Genomic DNA, 27,373 nt, shown 5'->3' with positions numbered 1-27,373 from the left:
AAACTGGGCAGAGATGTTCAAAGTGTGAGGGCTTTTCGTTAGCAATGGCATTTTACTACCAGAACCATGTGGCTTTTGAGAAGATTTTTCCAACTTGGCACCCTACGGATTTGCTGGACAGGATAAAACCTGTGGCCCAACGTATCTAGCGAGCATGAGATTAGAGTGCCCTCTTAAAAAACCCCAAATTGAAGTTACTTTGCCACTCTGGGTTGAAATCCACTCTGTCACTTGGTTTTCAAATGTGACATTGTTCTAGGACAGTTTATTCAAATCAGGCCACTACTAAGGAGTTTATCAGACAAGGGGAATTGGAAGTATAATCCGATGGCAATCTGAACGCAATCATGGGGTTTAACATTATTGCGTGATAGACTGCCACATGCAAATTGCATGCTATTTTTGGGCAATCGGAAGCCAGTTCGAACGCAATGCGCATACATGTAATTGCGCTAAGCTAGTGACTTTAAGTGAATGCGTTCTGGCCCCACTTTCTTTTCATTCGAATTTAAGAGAAATTCCTCCCATTTGATAAACTCCTAAGGCTCCTATTAAATCCCTGGAGAGCCAGACTAAGCACCTGCCTTTGTGTAAGCCTCTTTGTCTTCTTTAAACCAGTCTTATTTAAAAACATGAGGACAAGAACTTTGTTTTATTTTGAATGAAAGGGCCATAGTTCGTTGGCATAATACGGCATAATGCGACAATTAAGCTTATACTCTCCCAATTAGTCTGATTTGGTATACAGTAGCTTCTGATGCTGATAAACCTTTCAAGGGAAAAGTCATCTCTCCTCCTCAAAAAACCAGAAGGAAATAACAAAGAGATTGAATCAGCATCACACGATGCTTTAACCATCCAACTTGATCTCAGAAATCAATATGACAGCCAGCAAGTGACATTCCATGCTTTATTACTCATCTCTGTTGGTCAGCGAGAGAAAGAACACTCTGGTAGTTGAGAGCATTGCATTGCGTTGATTTATTTTAAAGGCACCCACCTTTCCAACAATTGGAGCCTAAGTAGCATATTTAGCAAATAAGGGCCTGTCTACACTGACCCAAAAAAAAAGGTACCGACTTTGCAGTTGCCACAAGCTGGGCACACAATGTTCCTGACAATTTGCAAGGAAGTCACTATGAATTTGTAAGAAATGCAGTTAAGAGGGTTTTAATTTGATTTCTATAGGATGGGTGCAACTGGTTGGGTCCGGCAAGTCTGCTGGGTATCGACATGTTTCTCTGCATCACTAGATGCCCCTTGTGGTCTCTTCCAACTCTATGATTCTATGATCAGGGTATAGTCAGATCGAGCTACTCCTTTCCTAAGTGTCATGTTTGTTTTGACTTTATTCTTCACCCTCTGATCCTCCCCTATTAGCCTTCTGCCATCTTTGTTTTTTCTTAAACAAATGGAATATGTGCAATTCTTCCCCACCATCCTCTATCATTTGCTTGCTCAGTCAAAGCTAACAAAATGAATTTCAACACAGAGAAATGCAAGGGCGGATAAATGAAATGCACAGATATAGGATGGGGGACACATGGCTGAATGAGGGTTATATGTGTGAAAGGAATCTGGGAATCCAAGTAGACCACAAGTTGAACATGAGTCAACAGTGCGATGTGGCGACTAAATAGGCCAATGCGATTTTAGGCTGCATCAATAGAAATATAGTGTCTAGATCAAGGGAAGTAATAGTGCCACTCTGTTCTGCTTTGCTCACCGGGAATATTGTGTCCAGTTCTGGGCAACACAATTCAAAAAGGACATTGAGAAACTGGAGTGTGTCCAAAGGAGGGCGACTAAAATGGTGAAGGGTCTGGAAACCATGTGCTATGAGGACGACTTAGGGAGCTGGGGATGCTTAGTCTGGAGAAGAGAAGGTTAAGAGGTGATATGATAGCCCTGTTTAAATACTTGAAAGGATATCATATTGAGGAGGGAGCAAGCTTGTTTTCTGATGCTCCAGAGACCAGAACCAGGAACAATGGATGCAAGTTATAGGAAAAGAGATTCCACCTCAACATTAGGAGGAATGTCCTGAGAGTAAGGGCTGTTCGACAGTGGAACACACTCCTTCCTTGAAGTCTAGTGGAGTCTCCTTCCTTAGAGGTCTTTAAACAGAGGCTGGATGGCCATCTGTTGTGTATGCTTTGAGTGAGAGTTCCTGCATGGCAGAATGGGGTTGGACTGGATGGCCCTTGGGGTCTCTTCTAACTCTAGGATTCTATGAATGGTGCAGATGCTTTTGGCTGAACGGTTGTGAGAGAACTTCCTTTGTTTTTCTAGAATTCCGTCATCTTTCCCCAATGATTTTCTAATTCACTGTGTGTCGTCTGTGGATTCGTTTTACTTCGCTGTACCTTTGAACCTGGTCTGGCTAGGACTTGAGTGGATCAGTCCTCCTGAGCAACAACACAGGAGATGATCACCAGGGGGAAAAGGAACAGCATGCACCACAGTTTCCTTATCGGTCTGCCCTTTCTCTCTAGCTAGCTGTGTGGATTATTACCAGAAACCTAGCAAGTAGGTGACAGCAAGGAAAAGGAAGGAAGGCCAATAGAAGGAATCTTACTCAGGTGGTCTCCAAAACCTGGACAACCCCCCCCCCAAAAAAAAAAAAAATCCCTGCATTTCCTTGCAGTGGGTTGCAACAGGAATCTAAAGCAAATAAGACATCTCTTGCAACTTTCCTCCCTTCCTTGCTGATATCTTGGAAATATTTTCACCAAAGAGGCATTTTTCTCTGAATCTTTAATTTTGCACAGACACACACCAGGAAAAAAAAATGGGGGTATGTAGGGAGAGAACACTTTCATGAACTAATCTGGATAGGTGGTTTTTATTTTAAACTTGTTTTCCTAGGCAAACCATCTGTTTTTCTAACCGGTTCCTATTAATGGTTTTGTTACGAAATCCAAGAATTCAGAAAAGAAAACTTGCCAAATGGGTAAAGCTCAAATTGCGTTTTGAATGCGCTCTTCCATCTTACAATGTGAAAAATGATTGCAGCCATAATTCTTCAGATGGGGGATAACAACCATAAATTAATAGGAACTCAAACATTGCAAAATGACCTTGGTCCCTTGGGATAGCCAGCCGCATGGGATATTCTAACACTACAAGTTTCAAACCTTCAGCGACTGACTGCTTGTTTATGTCCAACAACATGTATTATAATATTACCGTGGAGTTTTTAAGTGATTTCAAATGGTGTCTTAATAATATACTTAATTTGATTGCTATTGTCACTTGTATCATTGATTGGGTATTTATTTGAACATGTTTGAATTACATCCGGGGGACAAAGACAACATAGAAGTCGAATCAAATTGTGTCACTCATTTGGTCCATCCTAAACCAGACGCCCTGGGAACCATTGGTTACTCAAAAGATGAGAAATCTCAATAGAGTCACAAAACTACCTTTCTCAGACATTCGTTGGATAAAGCTAGGCAGTTGTGAAACCAGGTAGGAATCATATCCAGAGGCCTTCTGGGACATCAAAGACAGTGAATGCAATGCTAATCTGAATTCAATATATGATGCATGCAGAAAGGTGCGCCAAAAAGTGTCACTGTAGTGGCCAGGGCACTTTTTTACCAGATTTAAAAGGAGTGGTATTTTATTTTGCCGTTTCTTTTAGAGCCAACATAGCGACGGTTTGGGGATGCAATGTGTTGCTGCGGTCCTGGTCTGGTGCTCAAAGGGTTGGCGGCAAGCACACACTCCCTCAATGAAGATTGTGGTGGAGTCTCCCTCCTTGGAGGTCTTTAAACAGAGGCTGGATGGCCATCTATTGGGGATGCTTTGATTGAGAGTTCCTGCATGGCAGAATTGGGTTGGACTGGATGGCCCTTGGGATCCCTTCCAACTCTATGACTCTATGAAAGTGCTGAATGGCAGGCTTCAGATGATGGGGACCCTAAGATCGTGTTGAGTTGATGTGCCACATTTGGGTACAGTTGTGGGCCCCACAGGGAGGCAACTCTGGCTGCACTAAATGCTTAAAGCATCCTGCCATAGTTATGGGACTGGACTTGCAGGTGCAGGGGTTGCCAACCCCCATAAAATTCACCCAGATGGATGGCACTTCACCGGGTAGCCAGTACCCACAGAGCCAAATGAAGCCCATCAGGTGCCAGTCTGCTAGAACCTCCTGTTAGTATCACAAGCTATTGAGAACATATCTACATTGAAACCATCTAGCACAGCTGACACACAATCCACAACAGGCTTCTTGAGCCGAGAAGGCAGAAATGTAACCACAGCCACAATTACAGGCTTGCGAGACGTAACCTCCTATTATTCTCATGACTTCAGCAGTACCAGCATCTCTGGAGGACACCATGTTACAGCAGACTATGTTTTAATTACCGTCTACTACAACTCTCCACAAATTAAAATCTCAGGGCTCCATCTGCATGGATGCTTCACTACGTGGACACGTTTCATAACAGAACTGACCCTCCAGATGTTTGTACATAGGGCTTAGAAGGAAATCTAGACCCAAAATCCCAGGGTCTAGGATAGTCCCATGTTCCAACCTAGCATGTTTGGTTTGTAACATGTTGCCTGATGAAGAAGCCAGTGGAGCTTCAAAAGCTTGCAGCAAGTATATTGTGCATTTCGGTTGGCCAATAAAGGTATGTTTGGTGGATTAGTGTTCCATTCAGCCATGTAAGTAGTCTTTGGCAATGCTGGCCAGTAAAGGAGATGACCACTGCCCCTTACAGTTGGACATGACTTGACAGTCATGTCAAAGCGGAAACCTTTACCTTTTTATATCTATAACTGCAATGTTGTTTCCAGTTTAATCTTTGATGCATTGAAAAAGAAGGCCCTTTTAACCTTGCCGTGTATCTGAGACCCTTCCCGAATAAGATTGCAATCCATGTCTGGACTGAAATCCAAAATGGTAGCCCCAAAACATCCAACAGCAGTGAAACAGTGTGCGGCTTGGGTTCACAATGGAACACTTATGGATTCCAGAGCTAGGCCTGGTGTTAATTCCACTTCTTCCTTTTATTCTCCTCCAGAGCCTTCTGGAAACCATAAGTGCTTGGTGCTATATTTCATATACCAGCTGCCTTTTCCTGGCTCTGTTGGGCCTCTTGGTATCCAGGGCAGAGAGATGGAAGGGATGTCTTAGTAGAGAAATACTCAATGGAGAATGTGTCCCAGATATGGAACTGTTAATAGTGGGTTTGCAAACTTATTTCCGCCCCCCTATAACTTTCCCAAACGAGAGAACGAAACATGGCCAAGATAACACTTTTTGTCTTATCTTTCACTATTTTGGCCTGGATCTGATGGTTGAGAACCAGATACAGAAGACGGAACTAAATTCTCCGGTCTCTTCAATAAGCAAAAGATTGCAGTCCTGTAACTGGGCTGAATTGATGGTGGAACTAAATTAGTGCAGTAGTGCATTTATTTCGGGATTATGCCTTGCTTATGTGTGCAAATTATTCCTTTTCTGCCAGCAAAGTGGATCCAAGATTGGCAGCTGGCACTACAATGATTTAATCTGGCACCTCTGGATGTAGTTGTTGCCGTTGTGTGACTTACAAGTTGTTTGCTTCCTGAGTTGTTTCCAACTTGTGGCAACCCTAAGGTGAACCTATCACGGGGTTTTCTTGGCAAGGTTTGTTCAGGGATGCCTTTTCCTCTGAGGCTGGGAGAATGTGACTTGTTCAAGATCATCCGGTCATGGGTTTCCATGGCTGAGCCATAGGGATTCAAACCCTAGTTTCCAGTGTCATAGTCCAGCTCTCAGCTACATCACACTGGCTCTCTTTCTGAATGTGGTAGTTTGCCCTCATTCCCACCCAGCAGCATTGCTTCATGGAGCTTCGAAAGCTTGCAACAAGTATGTTGTGCATTTCAGTTGGCCAATAAAGGTATCATTGGCCCCATACAAACTGCCAAAATAAAGCTGCTTCAGGTCACTTTGGAGGTATGCTGTTTAAGTGATGCGTGCGTCCTAAGTGTCTGGAAGCTGCGCCAAAGCTGCGCTCCAGTCCTTAGGACTGGATTGTGGCTTTGGCATGGCTTCCATACTCTTAGGATGCATGCATCATTTAAACAGCATAGCTCCAAAGTGACCCGAAGCAGTTTTATTTTGGCCTGTCTGTATTGGGCCATTGATGGATTCTTGTCTGTATTTGTTAAATGGCCAACACATGTTCTCTAGAAAAGACAATAACATATTTTGCAATGATAGGTAATAGAAGGCAGTAGGCATCTATCCAGATGCATGGCCCTGAGTCAGGAAGACCTGAGGAGAACACTTGAGAACAGGGGGACTTTGCTGTCTCCCATTCAAGGGGTTGCTATAAACTGAAGTTGATTTGATCACACCTAACAACAACAAAGCATAGGTCATTGGACTGCAACTCCCAGCATTCCTCATACTGGCTTTGTCAGCTAAGACCTGGTTGTTGTGGATCAACAACATTTGGAGGGCCACAGATTGCCACTTGTGATTTAGGGCAGGAATTCTAATTCTCGAGTTGGACTTCGGGGAGGCAAACATCATTGCCGACCCACAGCAAACCATCAAGAGATCCACCTATAGATATCAACAATGTGCTTTCTGGACAGCCATGTTCTAACCTGGGGATGCAGAAGATTGCAGAAGTCATGGCAAAGCAGAGTGCAGAAGTGGGGGAGGAAAGCATGAGTGTGGGAGAAAACGAGACAGAAAAACAGAACCCAGGCCAACATCTGGTGAAATGTCAGCGCAAGGCAAAAACAGCTGGATTTTGTCAATGCCCCAGAAAACGAATACCATCCCCAGGATGGAGGCGGGTGGGGCGGAGGTTGTTTTTGGAACTCAAAGCTTTAGGAGGCCAGCAAATCCGACTAGCTGAAAAACACCCCTTCGCTTTACATCAAAAGAAACTTTGAGAGTGAATGGTCAGATCGGATTTATGTCCTGTAGGAGCTGAGCTGTGTAAGGAAGAAGGAGCGAGAGTGTGTGCGAGGAGTTAACCACTTGTAGCTGGAGGCAGGGTTGCTGCATGGCCCTGTTTTTCGGACTGTAAACTGATGAGATCATAAGTATTTTCTCAAGCAAGGAAGACGAGCGGAGGAGAAAAAGGCCTAAAGACAAGTTAACGTTGCGGGAGAAAAGCAAAAGGAGAAGAGAGTGCCCAGGAGCCATGGAGCAAGCCACCAAGAGCCTCTTGGCCCTGCTATTGTTTCTGCAAGGTACCGTATATACTCTACTATAAGTCAACCTCATGGATAAGTCGAGGGCAGGTTTGGGGGCCAAAAATATGGATTTTGATGTGACCTAAGGATAAGTTGAGGATAAAGCGTAGGGGAAGATAACAACAGATCTAAAGCAGTGGTTCCCAACCTGGGGGTCGGGACCCCTTTGGGGGTCGAACATCCCTTTTACAGAGCATTGGAAAACACATATTTGCATGTAGCAATGAAAATAATGTTATGGCTGGGGGTCACTGCAACATGGGGGACTGTATTAAAGGGTCGCAGCATTAGGAAAGTTGAGAACTACTGATCTAAATGATGAAGCAAAGGAAAACAATGCCAAAGAACTTGCACAGTAAGCTTTTCTGCAAGGTAAGCTGAAGTGGAGGCAGAGGGTTACCTTTTCTCTCCCTAGTCCCCCTTTTCTCCTGCTATTTGAAGCAAAAAGCAGATGGGGAGCATTTGGAAGGAGCTGCATCAAATATAAGGCTGGTTTTCAGTATTCGGTCTTGCTTGAAGTGTGGGGAATTCTTTTAAGAACTTCGAAGGGGCCTTTCATTGGAACAAGAGCCATGTTATGTAAGGTTTCCGCTAGCAGACATTTTACATTTTTTAACCAAAAGTATGCAGCTTTGCTTGGACGGATTTCTTCCTTTTGGGAGTTGGAAGAACCGGGAACCAGGAGAATGTGATGGACTGGTTTGGGTTTTGAGCAGTAGAGTCCAAATAATGTATGGCTTTGTGATGCATGGTAAGGAGAGCTTCACCATTGCCTCCCCAAGTTCTGGCATGTTCTTCTGATGGAACATCTGTTCTTCATGAGGCTTCCAAGAGCAGAGGCATTTTGTCAGGGGTGACTGAGTATATTATCACTGGGGATGTAGTAGGGTTTTACCTGGATTCTCTTTATTGTTTCCACATCTTTATTAGCTGTACTTCTGCACCTTTAACATAAATAAGTGCCAAAACATCCTAGTAGATCTAGACTTTCCCAGCATTGTAATAAATGGGGGAAAACGTTTATTGTTATAGACTGATGGTGTGTCAGCTCACTGTTAGAGCAGAGGACCAAGAGCAGTAAAAAAGTTGGCAACTTTATTTACATAATGTTTCTGCATGTTAGAGCAAGAAGGAGAGCCCTCCCTCCAGTCCATCTGCCTTGGTCCAGGCCTCAGTGGGAGAGAAGAACCACCGGACATGATCCCCTTCCCCACCACCATTCCCTTCTCCTTTTGTGTCGTGTCTTTTGAGATTGTAAGCCTGAAGGCAGGGCAATCTCTAAGGATTTGTAAGCCGCTCTGAGAGCCAGTGTTGCCAATAAGCCTTGAAGATATTCCCTGGAACGTTTTACCAAAAATCCCCAGAATTCCCCAATATTTATTATTATTATTCAGTCAAAATCCCCGGAAAGAAATTAATTAAGTCCCCCAGATTCCGGGGAAAGGAAAGTTTATATCATACTCCCTAAATTTTCTACCAGTGATTCAGTTTGTTGTTGTTGTGTGCCTTCAAGTTGTTTCTGACTTATGGCACTCCTAAAGCAAATATTAACATGGGGGTTTCTTGGGTCCAGAACGGACGGGCCTTTCGTGATGCCCTCATCATGTGCTAGGGTTGCCTCATGACAAGGGCGTAAAAATGGCGGCGCCCTATATACATGGGCGCCGCAATTGTTACGTAAGCGCTGTGTGGCGTCTGCACGGCGCTGTGTGGCGCTTACATAACAAGTGCACTAGTGGCGCACTTGTTATGCTGCCACCACGGCATAAAAAGAACCCGCGGCTGTGGCTTCCCACTGGCGGAAAAGCAGGCGCCGGGAGGCCTCCCTTGGCATGTTTTTTCAAAGGGTTTGCCTTTGCTGTCCTCAGAGGCTGAGAGAGTGTGAGTTGCCTAAGGTCAGCCAGTGGGTTTCCATGGTCGAGCTAGGATTCGAACCTTGGTCTCCAAGAGTTGTAGTTCAACATACAAACCACTACACCCGGGTGGCTTCTTTTAGCGATTCAGTAGGGAACTGTAAAACCCTACTGAATGACTCCTAGGTCAAAGATTAAGAACCACTTGATCCTGCAGCCTGAAGACTGTAATCCAGGTTGTGCTATAGTTCAGGGAGGACTTGGAGAACAAAAGAATTTGAATACATTTTTTGTGGCATGTGGCACTCCAGGTCCCGGTGGAGTTAATGCAGCCCCCTAATCTGTGGCAGTTGTCCATCACTGCACCACGCAAATGTCATCCTGGTGCCTCAGGACAGGGCTAGCTGCGCTAACAAAAGCTCGGGCGACCTTAAGGTTTTGGCAATGGCTTGGGACTTCCTCTTAAGATGCTAGAGCATTAGCTACTAGAGCACTTGCAATTGGAGGTCTTTAAACAGAGGCTAGATGGGCATCTGTCAGGGATGCTATGATTGAGAGTTCCTGCATGGCAGAATGGGGTTGGACTGGATGGCCCTTGGGGTCTCTTCCAACTCTAGGATTCTATGATTCTAATTACCTAATAAATGTCTACCTGACTACGCTTCAATTAGACACAAATGCTGGCAATCATTACTATTTTAAGCCAATGGCATTTGCCTTCCAGGCACCAGAAATGCCAAGGGTTTTCTGACATTGTGCATGTGAAGGCATGTGTGTCATTTTTGGCCGTTGGGCTTAATATAAAGAACATGACTTCCCTTTCAGATTTTTCACATTCAATTTCTGACAAATCTATTAAATATATAGGTTTGGCTATCTTCCCCGCAGCAGGAAACTCACCAGATGTGCTGTTTGCTCAGAACCTCATGTTCCCCAAGCTATGAATAGCATGAAACACACCACATTCCTGGTGCTGGTTTTACCTGGTAGCATGATAAATAATCCAGTTTGAGACTGCTTTAACTGCCCAATGCTAGGGGATTCTGGGGACTGTAGTTTTGTGAGACATTTAGCTTTCTCTGTCAGAGAGCTCTGGTTTGCTACAACAAACTACACTTCCTAGAATTCCCTAGCACTGAGTCAGGGCCCTTAAATCGGTCTCAAACTGGATTATTTCTGCAGTGAGTTTTGGACCTTGGACTTCCATCCAAGTTATTCCCTCAAGGCAGCCAAATACACAGGAAGCCCAAGGCCAGGGCAAACTATTTCAGGTGCAGCAACAGCTGCTGCTTCTGGACTGGTGGATGTAGGTGCGGTGGACCTTCCCTTCTCATCTTCTTCTCCAGAACATCTGCCCTCTCAGCCGCCAAGCCAAACTGGATCAAGCGCATGTCCTCATTGCACATCCAACTTGTCTAGACAGATCCATTGAACTTTCCAGCAGATGTCAGTACCCACCCATCCTATTCCAATTGCTCTTTATGCAACAGAAGCTCCATTTTCAGAGGCAGTGTGCCTCTAAACATCCGTTGCTGGTAAAACCCAGTTGACAAGGGAGCACTGTTGATTCTGGACCTTCCGAAAGCATCTCTCACTGCCCCTTGTTGGGTACAGGATAATCGGCCCCATACAGACAGGCCAAAATAAAGCTGCTTCAGGTCACTTTGGAGGTATGCTGTTTAAATGATGCATGTGTCCTAAGGGTACAGAAGCTGCACCAAAGCGGCGCTCCAGTCCTTAGGACTGGACCATGGCTTTGACGCAGCTTCCGGACTCTTAGTATGCATGCTTCATTATACAGCATACCTCCAAAGTGACCCGAAGCAGCTTTATTTTGGCCTGTCTGTATGGGCCGGATGTTAGGCTAGATTTAACCTCAGCAAGGTCAATGCTTAAGAAAGTTACTTACTGGACTACAGCTCCTGGAATCCTTCATCAGTATGGCCCCTGTCCATGTTGGCTGGGGAAATCATGGAGTTACAACCCTACTTACATTCCTGTGATATGTTTATTCTTATTTCTAATAAAATCACTTGTACAAAGATGGAGTGCATCCAACTCTCAGATGTGGCTGGACTGCCTCTTTCATCACTCATCGTCATTGACTATGCTGGCCATACCCTAATGCAGATCCTCCCCTCCTAACCATTAAAACCGACCCAGATTCTTTAAGTTGGTGAGCAATGTGCAAATGTGTGCTTAATGCTATCCTCCAATACTTCACAGGTTATAAATTAGGAAGAACACTTAAGATAGGAGAGTGCAGCAGTTTACGTCCGCCTGAATCTAGCCGCTTCTATACCTCCTCACCTCCTCTTCCTCCTGCTGAGTTAGTTGAGTGCAAACTACGTTTGTTGAACTACTCAGTGTTAAGATGGAGGAAAGTGGAAGGAGGAGAGAGAAACCAGGGCATTATAAAAGCAGCAACTGAAAAAGTGGGATGACAGAGGGTTAATGATTAGGACGGTTGGGATATGTTCTTTGTTTGAGTCTTGCTGGGAAGAATTGGTGGGATAGTCAGTGGCCATCACCTTCACATAATTGGTGGTGGTGATGGGATCAAAAAGACCCATTGATCTGCCATCTGAGAAAGTAGTTAGGTGGATGAGTCCTGTCATGAGATATTGGTGGCAGCGGTGGCACACCTTTAAAAGGGGTGAAAGGTTTAGAGACATTGTGACGATGGGAAGCAAATACTTTCTTTAAGTGGCTGCACAATAATTATATTGACATTTCAGGTATCTGGGAAGGACAGAAACTAATATTTTTAACTTTGCTTTTCTCTTTCAGAGTCTGTTGTTCATCCTTATTCAGGTAATTCATTATAACAAAAATATACCACATTTTAAGCATTCAGGGCATGTCACCTGTAATTCTACCAAAGCCCTAAGTAGCAGGCCACTATCATTATCTGTCTTTTACTGTGCTCTGCTTTTGTCAATGGTGGTTTTACTTGTAGTTCTCCCATCCAGATTTTCCACAGGTGCTATCATATCACCTCTTAACCTTCTCTTCTCCAGCCTAAACGTCCCCAGCTCCTAAGCCATTCCTCATAAGGCTTCATGGTTTCCAGACCCTTCGCCCTTTTAGTCACCCTCCTTTGGACATGCTTCAGTCTCTCTCAACATCCTCAGCACTCTTCTACAGCATAATGTCTCAAATGAATTGATTTTCTTCCTATTCGTTTTCTCTTGAAACCATACATAGTAATAGGAAAAGCAATAGCTTGTACGATTCTAACTTTCATGCTCAGTTCTGGAGACCAGGGTTCAAATCTCCGCTCAAGAGCATGAGTTGCCACATTGGGCTGACACTAGCCCTAGTGCTAGGGTCACCTTAAGTGTGCTGCAAATCAGAAATGACATGAAGGCACACAGCAACAGCGGCCTTTAAGTCATTTCCAACTTACTGTGACCCTACAGTGACTCTGTCACAGGGTTTTCATGCCAACTTGCTTCAAGGGACATTTGCCATTGTCTTGCTCTGAGGCTCAGAGTAGGTGAGTTGCTACAGGATTTCAGTCTGGGGCATGTTTTCCAATGTCGTCTTTCTTTCTCCATTGCCTTTCCTGTTGTAGTTCCAGCAGATGCCTCTAATCCTGAGAGCGTAGTGGTGTCTGTTCTGAACATCACAGCCAAGGCGGGTTCTCGAACAGTGCTCTCTTGTAAGAGCTACCGGATGGTGTGGACGCAGGACCGGCTGAATGACCGCCAGCGCGTGGTCCACTGGGACCTCTACCGAAGCCAGCTGGGTGCTGAGAGACTATGCGACATGTATTCTGCCGGGGACCAGCGAGTCTACAGTGGCTATAACCAAGGGCGGATATTCATGCCCGAAAACGCATTTGTGGATGGCAACTTCTCATTGGTGGTCAAAGGTATAAGGAACTAGAGCGATCTCAGGAGCCAAGGCTGGGAAAAGTTACTTGGTTGGATTAGAGTACTCAAAAAGTCTAGCTAACACGAATGGACTATTTACTGAACCCCATTGTAGAACTAGTAAAGTCCTCCCACCAGTGACCATTCATGCTGTAGGAGGCATGACAGGAGCATCTGGTTATGTCCCTATGGCCTGCCATGAAGTGACTAAAGCCTATTGGGATCCTCTGGAGGTTTCAGTGGCTGCGATAATTGCTTCTAACCTGGATACAGAGACATAGCTGGATGCTTCTTGCTCCCTCCTCAATATGGCATCCCTTCAAATATTTAAACAGGGCTATCATATCACCCCTTAACCTTCTCTTTTCCAGGCTAAACATACCCAGCTCCCTAAGGCGTTCCTCATAGGGCATGGTTTCCAGACCCTTCACCATTTTAGTCTCCCTCCTTTGGACAGTTTCTCCACATCCTTTTTAAATTGTGGTGCCCAGAACTGGACATAACATTCCAGGTGGGACCAGAATACAGTGGCACTATGACTTCCCTGGATCTAGACACTATACTTCTATTGATGCAGCCTAGAATTGCATTGGCCTTTTTAACTGCCACATCACACTGTTGACTCATGTTCAACTTGTGGTCTACTTGGACTCCTAGATCCCTTTCACACATAGTCTTCTTAACCCAAGTGTCCCCCATCCTATATCTATGCATTTCATTTTTCCACCCTAAGTGCAGTACCTTACATTTCTCCATGTTGAAATTCATTTTGTTAGCATTGGCCCAGCTTTCTAGTCTATTCAGGTCATTTTGAATAACCTCATAAGGTCCTGTTCCATCTCCAAAATTCTGTGAATGTATTATCTTGATGCCAGTGTTCTCTTTTCCCCTCCTTTTCTCTCTCTTGCCTTATTTCATTTCAATCCAGACGTTGCTGAGAGTGACCAAGGCATTTATTCTTGCAATCTCCACCACCATTATTGTCATCTCTATGAAACAGTGCAAATCCAGCTTGAAGTCACCAAAAGAGGTAAGTAAACCTTTTTTTCCCCCTTTATGCCAAAGAATTTGTGGCAGAACAGGGACAGAAAAGGGGGAGGCATGCGTGCATGCTTACATGCGTAGTATTTTGCAGTGTTTTTGGTTGTTTGTTTTTGCTCCTTTACATGTTTCTCTTTTGTCAACTCATATGAAGCAACCTTTGATATGGGCCTTTTCGTGTGCAGAGCAGAGCAAATGAATGGCTAGGGAACTGTAATTAAAATGCTTGTGGGCAGAGGAGCATTTCCTGCCTTGAGACTGTAGAAAAGACTTTAAGAGGAACAGCAGCCATTCTTGCATGGAAAATGAATATTTGAACTCCAGGCTTTTGCAAGAGAGCCTTTAGCCTTGACCATGAGGATGGACAAAGAGTCCGGGAAAGGTTACTTTTAAAGACTCCAGTTCCCAGAGTCTTTAAAGACTACAGTTAGGAGGGTAGGAAAATATAAATCCCAGTGAAAACTGCTGGTTTTGTTTTATACATTATACAATGTGTGTTAGTGATGAGAATGTTGATCTGGCACTTAGGAGATCCAGTTTCTGGCCTGCCACTGCAGCATGCAGGTCACTGGATGATAGGGCTTCCGGAGTGAGAACTGGAGAGAACTTGCGCATATTTAATGGTTGTGCAGAAGAGGGAATTTCGGCAGGTGTTACTTGTTACCTGGTTGCGTGGCAAGCAACTTCTGAAATTCCCTCTTTGGTAGTTGTTGTTAGCTGCCCCTGAATGGACCTCAACTCATGGTGACCCTGTGCATAAGGTTGCAGATTGGGCTCAGGGATGGGAGTAATGCTGGCAAAGGGGTGGCCCCACTTGGGGAGATGGCCCACGAAGGGACCCTTGCTGAGGAGGCCACAGCTCCATCAGGCCAAGCCCAGAGACTGAAGAAGGGCCCTCCTTCCGGTCCATCTGCCATTGCCTCGGCCTCAAAGGGAGAGAAGAACCATTGGACTTGAACCCCTTCTCCACCGCCATTCCTTTCTCCTTTTGTGTCATGTCTTTTGAGATTGTAAGCCTGAGGGCAGGAAACAGTAAGTAACCATTTGCTCTGAGAGCATTTGTGGCTGAAGAGCAAGGTAGAAATACTCCAAATAAACCTCTTCTCTCCCAAAAATGCATCATCAGCCAGTGAAGAAAAGGGGTTCAGCTCACCAACAGAAGCAGAAAATAGAGCAAAAGAGAGGATGCATGCAGTGATTTAAACGGAAATTTAACCATGCCTTATGAGGAACCATGCCTTATGAGGAATGACTTAGGGAGCTGGGGATGTTTAGCCTGGAAAAGAGGTGTTTAAATACTTAAAGGGATGTCATATTGAGGAAGGAGCAAGCTTGTTTTCTGCTGCTCCAGAGACTAGGACCTGGAACAATGGATGCAAGCTCCAGGATAAGAGATTCCACCTCAACATCCTGACAGTAAGGGCCGTTCGACAGTGGAACAAACTTCTTCCTTGGAGTGTAGTGGAGTCTCCCTCCTTGGAGGTCTTTAAGCAGAGGCTGGATGGCCATCTGTCATGTATGCTTTGATTGTGAGTTCCTGCATGGCAGAAAGTGGTTGGACTGGATGGCCCTTGCGGTCTCTTCCAACTCTATGATTCTATGAAAGTGTTTGTTCTAAGCTTCACATTTTTAGTGAGAAAGAAAGTTTAAAACATGAGAGGCTCTTTAGTTTTGGAGTAAGGCAGTGGTGGGGAAACGTGTTTAGGGAAGCCTTGCATACTTCATCTGCACAGCAGCTCTATTAGGTAGCTTAGGGTGAAAGGTAGAGCCAAGTGATGATCAGCCAGTGAGTTGGATGGATGAGGGGATTTTTGAATTTCGCTCTTTCCAGTCCAAGTCTGTCTGACACCACGTCTGTCCATGACACCACAAAGCCCTTGTTTGTGACTCATTGTGATTTGCTGCGCCAGGAAAGCTTTGATACACTTGGTACAGTCATGCCATTCTGCTCCTTTAAAGTGAATAAACCCTTATTTTTGCCCAGCTACTTTTAAAATATGCTTTCAAACTGTTTCAATTTGGCAAGAACAGTCACAATCAGTCCTCTGCCATGCCAATTTTTCAGCTACTTTTAAAATGAGACATTTTAAAATGTCTCAGTTTCTCTCGCCTCCCACTTTCCTCTTTGTTCCTTGCTTATTCAGTTGCTGCAAACAGTCCAAAATGCAAAAGCAGTTTGCACTTAATTGACTTAGCAGAGAGTAGGGGGAGGTAGTGCTCCTGCCCTGCCCTTCCTAGGAGGCTCAGGCAAAAGAAGCTTCTCCTAGTTTGTGTGTTTTTCCTTATTAATAATGTTTGTGACCTTGATCACAATCGGATGTTGCTTGGCCACATGTGCCACATCATCTGTGAAATGTTGGAAGGTATGGCTGCTCTGGATCTGGTACTGCCTGTGTATTTCTTCTGCAGCTTTTCTAACCCCTGTTCAGCTGATACACAAAGGCATACTGAAGAAGCTGTCAGATGTAGGGTGACAAGGTACAGTGGACCCTTGATATACGCTGGGGTTTGGTTCCAAGATCCAGGAGTGGATAACAAAATGTGTGGATGCTCAAGTCCCATTAAATATATTGACATCGCAAAATGGTGTCCCTTATAAAAGGAGAAAATCAAGGTTTGATATTTGAAATTTATACTTTTTTGGAACATTTTCAAACCGTGGATGCTTGAATCCGTGTATAAAAAAATCAGTGTATAAGAAGGGCCGACTGTATTCTCTTTTATAGGGAACAATCCTCTGTGGCTGTCAAAGGACAGTCCTCTTTTAAAAAGTGCCCTCCAGTTTAGGAGTCGGTAACTTGCAGAGGCAGCCATTTCTCCCTTGCGCAGCTCCTTTTGTCTCCATTGTGCACCATTTTGGCCAATTTTCATCTGTTGTTGTTGCTGTTGTTTATTCAGAGTTAGGTGGCTGAGGCTCTGGAGTTGTGGAAAAAGTGATGCATTTTACTATATTTTGAGCAAAAAAATTGCTTGAAATATTGATGTGAATTTTTTAAAAAATGTGGCAGGGTTTGGAGCATTGCGGGCCATACTTTGGGGGTCAAAGAGCCACATGCAGCCAGCCTATGAGCAGCACTTTGCCCATGCCTGCTCTAGTCAAAGGGTTGTCCAGCCGATGTCTAAGCTCTGTAAAGAAGCATAAGGAAGGAGATCAGGGACCTCATAGCTTCCCATTCGCAGCCAGTACCTGAACAGCAGTTTCAGCAGGTGCATAGGCCATAGAATCATAGAATAGGTCTTCACAGTCTCCTATAGTGTGGTGAGGTGTGGTATAACTCTATAATTCTATATAAATCAACATATGCAGTTGTATACAAAATAGTGTCTTATTCTGCATGATTTCTTGGTGTTGTGTGCCTTCCAGTCGTTTCCAACTTATGGCAACCCTATTGCTTTTTGTTGATAGTCACCCTAACAGCACAGCTTTAGCACTTTCCTATCTAAATAAAGTGATCCAGGAAAGGTTTGTGTTGTATCTCACAGTTTGACCGGTGCATATTGTGTGAAATGCTACCTAGGTTCTCTTGTGTGTCTGTGAATATTTTTTACAGCCAGAGAAGTGCACAGTTATTGGGACGGAGAGAAGCCTGTGGTTGTGGCCCTGAAAGGGAGCACCGTAGTACTCCCCTGTATCAACCGGAACCAAGTTTGGACAGAGCGGCATGATGAGGAGGATCAGCAAGTGGTCCACTGGGACTGGCAGCCCCCAGGAGTGCCTCATGACCGGGCGGATCGTCTCATTGACCTCTATGCCTCTGGAGAAGGGCGCTCTTACGGGCCTCTCTTCATACGTCAAAAGATGAACATCACTGAGAAGGCCTTTGCCCTGGGGGACTTTTCTCTGAGGATAGCCAGTTTGGAGGTGGCAGATGAAGGCATCTACTCTTGCCATCTTCACCATCACTACTGCGGCCTTCATGAACGTAGACTCTTCCACGTCTCTGTTGTGGAGCCAGAACCAGAGAGGAAGGTGGTAGTGAATCTCACCCGCTCCAATCCACCAGTTGCAGGTAGGTAACTCATTCAGTCATACAATCATAGGAACTTAAAGGTCAGTCCATGGTTACACAGAATGGTAGTTGTGTTGGTCCATAAGTTATTGGCTACTGGTCCATGGAAAGTTTCCAGGAAAGAAAGGTAGAGTTGGAATCAGGAGGCACAAATACGGTGCTGGTCCTTGGTACATTGGGAAGAAATACTGCCAGTCTCCCAGGCCAAATACCTTAGGAAACACTGGTCTAGTCTAACCCATTGGTCTAGTCTAACCCACTTCATCCATCCTTGTTTCTTGGGACACATCCCATTTTTCTTCCTCATTGGAACAGTTTGAAATTGTGCCTTCAGTATCTCCCTTTTGAGAAACTCCCATCCATCCTGAACTCCCTTCTCTTTTAGTATTTCTGACCACGGGATCGCCCTCAATACTTCTCTAAGTTTACTGAAATCCGCTCTCCTGAAGTCTAGGATGTGTGTCTGACTCTGCCTGGCTTCTCCTTTCCATTGTATAACAAACTCCAGGAGAGCATGGTCACTTCCACCTAAGGATCCCACCACTTGCACCCCATTAACCAAGTCATCCTTGTTGGTTAGGTTTAGATCTAAAATAGCTGACCCCCTTGTTGCCTCTTCCACCTTTTGGACAATGAAACTGCCTTCCAGGCAAGTGAGGAATTTGCTAGGTTTTGGCTGAAAGACATAGCTCTTCATTTATTAATATTTTAAAATATTTTTCAAGGTTTTATTATTTACTGGCTGCTTAATATCAAACCTAAAATGTTCAAATTTTTAAATAAAGGGTTGGTTGTCCTTCTACATTTACAGAGAACAGCCTGTTTTATGTTGCTAATGGCAGAATGACAGGTCCTTTATGGCAGCGTTCCTTAACCTAATTCCCTCTTACCTTAGATGTGTTGGATTACAACCCCCAGCATCCCAAGTCAGCAGTAGCTATACTGGGCAGCCCAGTACATCTGGAAGGTGCCAGGTTCATGCTGCCAAACATTTCTTAATTGAAGACTGGCACACATGTACCCAAGCAAGATCAGACTCTGGTCAAGATGGGGAAGAATGTGTAAACTAGGTGAGGCTGCAGCAGGTTGCATTTACCTGAGTCTACAAGGAAAGGAAGATACTGCCAGCCTCCTCCTGCTGACGTATTGAGGGCAAATGACTTTTCTATTTGAACTCAGTTTGCAGCAATGGAAGTAAATTGAGGACAAAGGAGGAAAGAGGGGAGAGAAACTGGGACAGCTTAAAAGCAGCTGTAAAAATAGGAAGGCAGGGGATTAATTGAGACTGTCCCTAAGAAACTGGGATGGTTTTGGGGTACGCAGGTTGGAGAGCCCAACCTGATGACAACTGAAGTCCTAATAGGAGTAAGTTAAATTTCACAATTCCATCCCTGACCTGAAAGCAGAGAAAACTAAAGAGAAGGAAGGGCACACATACAGGAATTCATTTCAGTAGTAACCAGGAAAATGGGCCAAATTCTCAAGGGAATCTGTTTCAAAGCAATGAAAAATATGGGTGGGGTGTGGCTATGGATTGCTCTATATTTTCCCACTGTGAGCTAAGGATGGAATTTGCTGCGCTGCAGAAACCAGCCGAGGGAGAACTTGCTGAATCGTTGGAATATTATTTGATATGCTTTTATCTTTTCCATTTTGGGATGGGGGGGACGTCTCATTGACCTGTTCCCCCCCATCTCCAGGTCCCTATATGAAGTGTAATGGGAAATGGTTCCTTGTTTACTCAGTGAAATGTCTCCTCAATCCTTGCGATTTGGTATAAATTCCTGCAGGCGTAGGACTTGGAAAGAAGAACTTAAAGAAACACGGAGCTAGAAAGCTTCTCCCTAGGATCCGCTTAACCCTGGGCACAGCTCCAAGGCTGGAACGGTTTTCTAGACAGGAAATTTTATTCCGCTTACAGTATCAACAGAGCCTAATTCTATTTTTGTTCACCCTGCCATCAGATTTGGAGTTAACTCTCTGGTTTTTAGTAGGAGGTTCTCGACACTGACAGCTATAAGCCATCTGTTCCTGGTTATGAATTATTTGTATGTTGAGATCTCTCTTTCTAAGACGTGGAAAGGAACATTTACTGCAGATAGACGGAGTTACTGGTGTCACTGTTGTTGTTGTTATACTATCCAAAGCCTATGTGGCATTTTGCTGGTTGGGTTTGCCTTGGAGTTTTCAGAACCCCAGCATCTCTTGAAACATGTGGATAGCAGAACTGTGGGTTATGTCCCTCCCCATCCTCCTTGGACCAGACTGCTGGTATCTCAAAGAAAACATCTGTAACTGCTTTGCCTTGAGTGAGGGCTGATGCATAAAGAACATAAGAAGTGCTCTCTTGGATCAAACTTTAGTCCAGCATCCTGTTTCCTACAGAGTTTGGGGGCACGGGGGGGGGGGGGGTTGCATATTTGTTAAAGATCACTCCTAGAATTGCAGAACCTTCCACACTACACAAGAATCACCCTATGGTTTCACTTTAACTGCCATGGCTACATCCTCTGGAACTTGAGGTTTTTAGTTTGGGAGCTCTCTGTCTAAATGAATTCTCAATTCCAAAAGTGCAAATCGCAGGATTCTGTAGGATGCAGCCATGATGGTTAAACTGGAATCATAGTGTGAAAGAGCATAGCCTCCAACATTTCGGAGATGAAACCTGGCCATCTTGACCACACTCTGATGTTGCTTGGCCACTTGTTTCCTGGTATCATCTGTGAAATATTGAAGGGTACTGAAAGCCTTGAGAGTAGGACTACGACTCTGGAGATCAAGGTTCGATTCCCCACTCGACTATTGAAACCTGAGGTTTGGCCTTATTTGTTTCAGCACATTATCCTATGCGTAATGTAAGAGCCAAATAATTCTAGTACAATGCAACTAGGACTCATTTCTTCCTCTCCCTTATCCCACGAAGACCTGCTAAACAACTGTTTTGTTTCCTCTTTCCCACTTCTCGCAATGTAGACCCAAATGCGGGACGCAGCCACAATGTCATCAATGTCATTATCCCCGACAGCCGTGCTCATTTCTTCCATCAGCTGAGCTACATTCTGCCAACGCTGTTGCTCTTCATCCTACTCCTGATCCTTGTGGTCCTCATCACTCACAAACACCGGAGGAGAGGTGGGTCTTTGGACCATTTTTGGTAGTCTATTTCCTCTCTCTGCCCCTGTTCATTTGGTGGAACAGTACTTGGAGGTGCCAGGCTTTGCAGCTATCGGGTCTTTAATGTTGCAAGTGCTGCAAGGCTATTGGCAAAAGTACAGAGCTATAACGCAGACACTTTCCCTCTCCTGCAGTGTAAACATAACTGTGAACCATATCAAGCTCCCAGCTCCAGACCTACATCAAGGCCTATAACCTCTTCCCTTCACTTCTGGGACTTTTCCTGAACTTTCCTACTCAGTCTTCGTATTCCCTCCGTAGCTCTGGCCACAGGACCACCTACCTACTCCTCCTTCAGATGTACTCTCCCCTTTTTCTGGAAACTAGGGACTCCTGTGCCTCTTCTTTATGCCTTACTAGTCCTCCTGGGACTCTGCCTCCTTTTGTTGGTTCTGCAACCTTCCCAGTCTCTCTCCATCCTGACCAACTCCTCTTCTCCTCCACTTGCTTCAGTCTCGTTCTCCTCTTACTTATTTGCTCCTAACCCCCAAGCTTCTCCCTGCCCTGCTTGTCTTCCCTCCTCTCTCCTCTCACTAGTTTCCCACCATCCGTCTTGCTCTGCTGTTGGCTCCTGCGATGTCTCACTTCCTCAGCCCATGGCCACCATCCCTTTCCTTTTCTATGGCCACCATCACTCCTTCATTCCTCCTTCCTCTCCTTACCCCATCCTCCTCTCCCTTTGCTCTATCCATTTCCCTTTCTCTGCTTCTCCCACTCACTGTCTGGGATGCTTGCCGTTTTTCAATCTAGCAACCCTACTCTGCAGACTAGATACACATTCACATGCAAAAAAAGTGTTTGAGCAAAAGCTATTATGAAGACTCTGGTTTGTTGCGGCAGCTTCTTAACTTGTGCAAAAACTCTCCATGGACACTGAAGTCCCTGTGTTGATGCAATTGTCTATACCCTTCTTTTCTCTCCTTTATAGGTTCGGAGTACAACGTGAAGAAGTATGATGAGTAAGTAGGAACTCTGCATGCGTTAGACATACCATCCAGTCCAACCCTCTGCCATGCAAATCCAGTCAAAGCATTCCTGACAGATGGATCCTTTTAAAAACCTCAACCTCCACATTGGAACAATATGAAAGGATGTTTGATTTGATATTAAAAGCTGGAAATGCATCACACTAAGCTGACCATTTATATATATATATATATAAAGTATCTCCTCTTTTGCTTTTCCAGGAAAGATATCAATCTTAGAGAGTTTCCAGTTGATACAACAGATTTGTCCAACTATAAAAATGAAGACATTAGGCTGGGTGAGTAAGTGATAGAGTCCGGTTTTGAGGGCAGGTAGACTGCTATCAGTTGGCATGGTCAATGACTTGAGATGATAGATACACTTGTCCCTCTGTATTTGCTAGGGTTAGGGGCACAAGACCCCCATGAATATGGAAAAACTGCAAATAATGAAAACACTGAGAGGACATCTCTCTAGGAATCTCTCGGTCTTCCAGTGCAACTCTGTGGACAATATCTGCCAGACATTGACCATAGAGTTGCACTGGAGGAGCTACAAAGGCCTAGTGGAGTATTCCCTCTAGGAATCTCTAGGTCTTTCAGTGCAACCTTTAAAGTTGACCATAGAGTTGTACCAGGGGACCTAGATATTCCTAGAGAGAACATATTAATCAAATCCATGAATAATCAAAGCCGCAAATATCAAAGCTGCAAATATGGAAGGATGAGTGTATTGTCCAACCTTTGGAGATCACTTATGGATCTCCAAACTGGAAGAGATGCTTAGCATATATTTTGCAGAGGCCCTCCTGTAAGTGGTAAAAGGTGTGTATATATGTGTGTGCGATTTGTGTGCAATTTAGTGTGCTTTGTTCTGTGATCCTGCTTTGAAATTTAACCAGACTTAGTTGGCAAGGCTGATCTGGCTAAATGTAATTTGGGGAGATAAAATGGGTTGATCATAGGGAATCCAAATTCATTTTGATTTCTAATTGGGAGAATCTCCCAAATCCTCATTTTGGGAGAAAGGTGGGGTATAAATCCAACAAAGAAAGAAACAAAACAACATCATCTTTACACACGGCAGGGCAGGAGCCCTTGTAACCAAAGCAGGTTTTTGATCAGAGTACCTTGTCTGTTACAGATTACAAGAACAATATTCTGAAGGAGAAGGCTGAACAAAACAGGGTCCTCCCAGCCAAAAACATTGATCTAGATAAAGGTGAGAAGTCGTTGGGGATGGAGGGTTGTGAGACGGGAAAGGGTGCATTATAATTTGGTTTCAGCAAAGCCGACCACAGATAGAGGAGGACAGTTCAGATAGTTTAAGGCAAAAAACATGCCTGCGAAGCTGGTTCCATCTCTAGTCTCTCATCACCCCACCACAACATATTTCCAAAGGGTTTATTATGAGCTAGGATAGATTTTAGCTTGCTCTTGAGTCACTCTTTCCCTCTGGGCGGAATTTAATCTGCAGATTCCAAGATGCCAACAAAACCTTCACTGGCCACTCCACTTTTCCAGCTTAGCTTTAGGAGTTCTAGGCAAATTTACATTGCAAACTTAAAAATGCATACACCTTCTAGTAAGCTGGGCCACTGCCAATAGGCAGATAGGCAGTTGAATCACATAATCATACAGTTGGAAGAGAACTCAAGGGCCATCAAGTCCAACCCCTTGCCATACATCATGAGAACACCAAGGACTACCATTTATTTACACAGGACCTACTTCCAGTCCTGAATGCTTTTCGCCCTGGATGCTCAGGGCCTGGGGTAGTTCTGGCTTGGGGTAGATTAACCCAGATCTGATCCATACCTGTAATTCTGATCAAGACTACGTATCCTCCAATGTTTCACAGATGGAAACTAGGACATGTGTGGCCAAACAACATCACAGTGTGGTCAAGGTGGCAAAAGTTACCAACTACAAAGAACCCACAAAGGAAGGGCAAGATGCTGCACCCTTTCCTCTTCTCTCCCCACTTCTAGTTAACTGACTCAGGCATCCCTTGACTGAGGCCTGTTACAGACTGCCAAAATAAAGCTGCTTCGGGTCTCTTTGGAGGTATGCTCTTTAAATGATGCATGGATCCTAAGAGTCCAGAGGTCGCATCAAAGCCACACTCCATTCCTAAGCACTGGAGTGCAGCTTTGGTGCAGCTTCCGGATTCTTAGGATGCATGCATCATTTAAACAGCATACCTCCAAAGAGACCCCAAGCAGCTTTATTTTGGCAGTCTGTAACAGGCCGTAGTTTGTTTTTCTTTTAATTGAAGACTGGCACAGTCTTGAAGCTGCACCAAAGCTGCACTCCAGTGCTTAGGAATGGAGTGTGGCTTTGGCGTGACCTCCGGACTCTTAGGACCCATGCATCATTTAAACAGCATGCCTCCAAAGAGACCCGAAGCAGCTTTATTTTGGCAGTCTGTAACAGGCCTAACTGTCCAAACAAAGTCTTCCCTTGGCATATACACCACTAAGGATTCCCACCAAGCCCCCACAAGTCCTAAATCGGGCCTGGCTCTTCTTCTTTGGCGCAGCTTCAGGCCGCATTCAGGATGTGCATCATGTACTGTAGCCTGAAACCATGTCATTTTGCCTGTGCGTTTCGAGCCTTTTGGGGTTGAGCGAGGAGGGCTGAGGACATGGCAACCCTACATTCACAATATCTAACGTGTGTGTGTGTGTACATGATTCAGTGGGAAGTAGTTCCATCACAAACACAACTTTTATTCCAATAAACCTTTTCTCTCCTTTTTTGCTTTCAGAGTTCAGGAAAGAATACTGTAAGTGAAAATGGCAACTGCAAGCGACTGGCTGGCCCAGAAGCTCCAACTGGAATCGAAAGAACAAGAGAAGGCTTTGTTCTTCCTTTTTAAAATGTACTACCTTCAGTTACTGAACCTTCTCTGTAGGCTTCCTTCCTGTCTTGTTGGGAGAACCAAAGGCATAGATGATGATACCTGCAATCCTATACGCCAACTCTCCCCCCAGCCTTGTTCTTTCCAGATGTGCTGCACTACAACTCATATCATCCCTAGACACTGCAACACCTCTGGAGAACACCAGGTTGGAAAACAACTACACATTTACATGGGAGTAAGTCCCATTGAGGTTGATAGGCCTTTCATCTGAGTAGACAGGTATAGGGTTGCATTGTTAAACTTCCTCTTTATTATCCTATATAATGCTATTTTAAGGAGGGGGTATCTTTTTTGTTTCTTGGTGGGTTTGCTAAATCTCTTCCCTATCCCCATCCCTTTTGATTTTACTTTCTTTGTTCAACTAATTATTTGAACAAATTAGGAATTATATTTTGAAGGGGTTTTTTTATTAAAGAAAAGCTTTTTTTGTGTAACAAGCTGAAAATGTAGAGGCTTGGATGTCTGTTAAACCTAGAACAGATCATGTACTATTCCTCATCACGGCAATATTTCTCTTCCCAAAAGACAATTGCCTTGACCTGACTGTGTATATATTGGATCTCCTTGGCTTTTGTGTTGCACAGACCTCTTTGTCACAACCTTTGGGCAAAGAACTTGACTTGGTTCATATTTTAGTCTGCTCCAATCCAAGGCCATCCAATAGCACCAATTTATTTAAATCCTCAAATAACACAATGAAGCAAAAAAGGACACGGCTGCAAATTATATAACATACATCAGTGGCTCTCAAACATTTTACCCTTGTTGACCCCCTTTACATCTAAATGCACCCCCCCACACTTTGCATAGTATATGAATAAAAAGATTTTGTTTGTTTAGTGTGTGTATTTTCATTCACACATTCATGTATATTCATATATTATAAGAAAATAGCTCTCCTCCGTCTCCTTCGGTGCAGAGGCTCCAAGTGCCTTCCTTGCCTTTCTCTGTGCCTCCAGGATAGGAAAGGTTTGGGGGTCAACAAATTTATTGATCTGTCGGCTGACCATATCAATAGAATACTAAATATTGTTAGAAAATTACAACATATAAAATACAAGATTAAAAAAATATCAAAATGGAAAGGTTTGGGGGAAGGAAGAGGAGGAGGAGGAGTGGGGGAACAGGGCCTCCAAGTCTCGCACTCGCTCCAGGGTCCCACCATTGGAGGAACCATTGCTTTGATTGTGATTTCCTGCATGGCAGGGGGTTGGACTGGATGGCCCTTGTGGTCTCTTCCAACTCTACGATTCTATGATTCTATGAAAACCACTGACCGACACCAATGTAATTGCAGAAAGATGGCTGTAGAAAGAAAACAGTGACCTGGAAAGCAAGAATCTAAATCTGAGAATCTATGGCCTGTTACAGACTGCCAAAATAAAGCTGCTTCGGGTCTCTTTGGAGGCATGCTATTTAAATGATGCATGGGTCCTAAGAGTCCGGAGGTCGCACCAAAGCCACACTCCATTCCTAGGCACTGGAGTGCAGCTTTGGTGCAGCTTCTGGATTCTTAGGATGCATGCATCATTTAAACAGCATGCCTCCAAAGAGACATGAAACAGCTTTAGTTTGGCAGTCTGTAACAGGCCAATATATATACAAAATATGGATGGATAGAAGGGTGGTAACATGAAATATGATACAGGCATAAGGATTAATAATCAATGACGACTTCAAATCTTTTACTCCCAAGTCTCAAGTCGAGTCTCAGCTCCTTGCAAGATACTTTCAAGCCGAGACTCAAATTCAAGTCTAAAGCCTTTCCTAAGAGCAGCAGGGAGGCAAGACTAGCTGCCATAGCATGGCGCAGCAGGGTGCATTTTTTAAAGGGGAGCAGCAAATGTGTTAGGCAGTGGGCTTGTGGCAGAAGGATCCTTTAAAGCTTTTCAAAAGCTTTAGAAGGTTCCTCTCATCTGCCGTGGGGACAAGCTGCTGAACAGACCTCAATTGCTTCTTCAAGCCCATTGCCTAATGCAGTGATGGTGAACCTTTTCAAGGCCGAGTGCCCAAACTGCAACCCAAAACCCACTTATTTATTGCAAAGTGCCATGTCCCTCTGGCTTTCTAGTAACAAACTCTGGCAAACTCTGTGCTGGGGCGACGGCACATGTGCCCACAGAGAGGGCTCTGAGTGTCACCTCTGGCACCTGTGCCATAGGTTCGCCATCACTGGCCTAATGTGTTTGTTGTTCATGGATGAAGTTAGGCCAGCAAGTCATGTTGAGACAAGTCAGGGCATCATTTATTCCCAAGTTGAGTCACTGAAGTCTACAACTTGAGTCTACATCACTGGTATTATAAT

General features: G+C 44.4%; 1 protein-coding gene across 1 annotated transcript; it reads left to right on the top strand.

Moving 5' to 3' along the window:
• Window positions 1-6,514: 6,514 nt before the first annotated feature.
• Window positions 6,515-25,907, top strand: LOC149307712 (matrix remodeling-associated protein 8-like). The gene is made up of 10 exons (XM_089534298.1): window positions 6,515-7,218; window positions 11,865-11,888; window positions 12,652-12,951; window positions 13,881-13,982; window positions 17,545-18,003; window positions 20,977-21,135; window positions 22,106-22,136; window positions 22,365-22,441; window positions 23,287-23,364; window positions 24,913-25,907. Exons 1-10 carry the CDS (start codon window positions 7,170-7,172, stop codon window positions 24,936-24,938), a joined length of 1,305 nt encoding a protein of 434 aa, XP_089390424.1. The 5' UTR covers window positions 6,515-7,169; the 3' UTR covers window positions 24,939-25,907.
• Window positions 25,908-27,373: the final 1,466 nt, after the last annotated feature.

This window comes from Sceloporus occidentalis, unplaced genomic scaffold, assembly GCF_023333645.1.
Source record: "Sceloporus occidentalis isolate IW3139 unplaced genomic scaffold, rSceOcc1.0.p SCAF_8, whole genome shotgun sequence".
Taxonomy (NCBI): domain Eukaryota; kingdom Metazoa; phylum Chordata; class Lepidosauria; order Squamata; family Phrynosomatidae; genus Sceloporus; species Sceloporus occidentalis.
This window is presented reverse-complemented; position numbering and strand designations above follow the sequence as displayed.

Bases quoted from the DNA above. Each gene is read 5' to 3' on its own strand.
- LOC149307712 (XM_089534298.1), top strand. From the start codon at position 7,170: ATGGAGCAAGCCACCAAGAGCCTCTTGGCCCTGCTATTGTTTCTGCAA. The intron at 21,136-22,105 runs GTGGGTCTTTGG...TCTCCTTTATAG, and splicing joins TCACAAACACCGGAGGAGAG to GTTCGGAGTACAACGTGAAG. The intron at 22,442-23,286 runs GTGAGTAAGTGA...TGTCTGTTACAG, and splicing joins AAATGAAGACATTAGGCTGG to ATTACAAGAACAATATTCTG.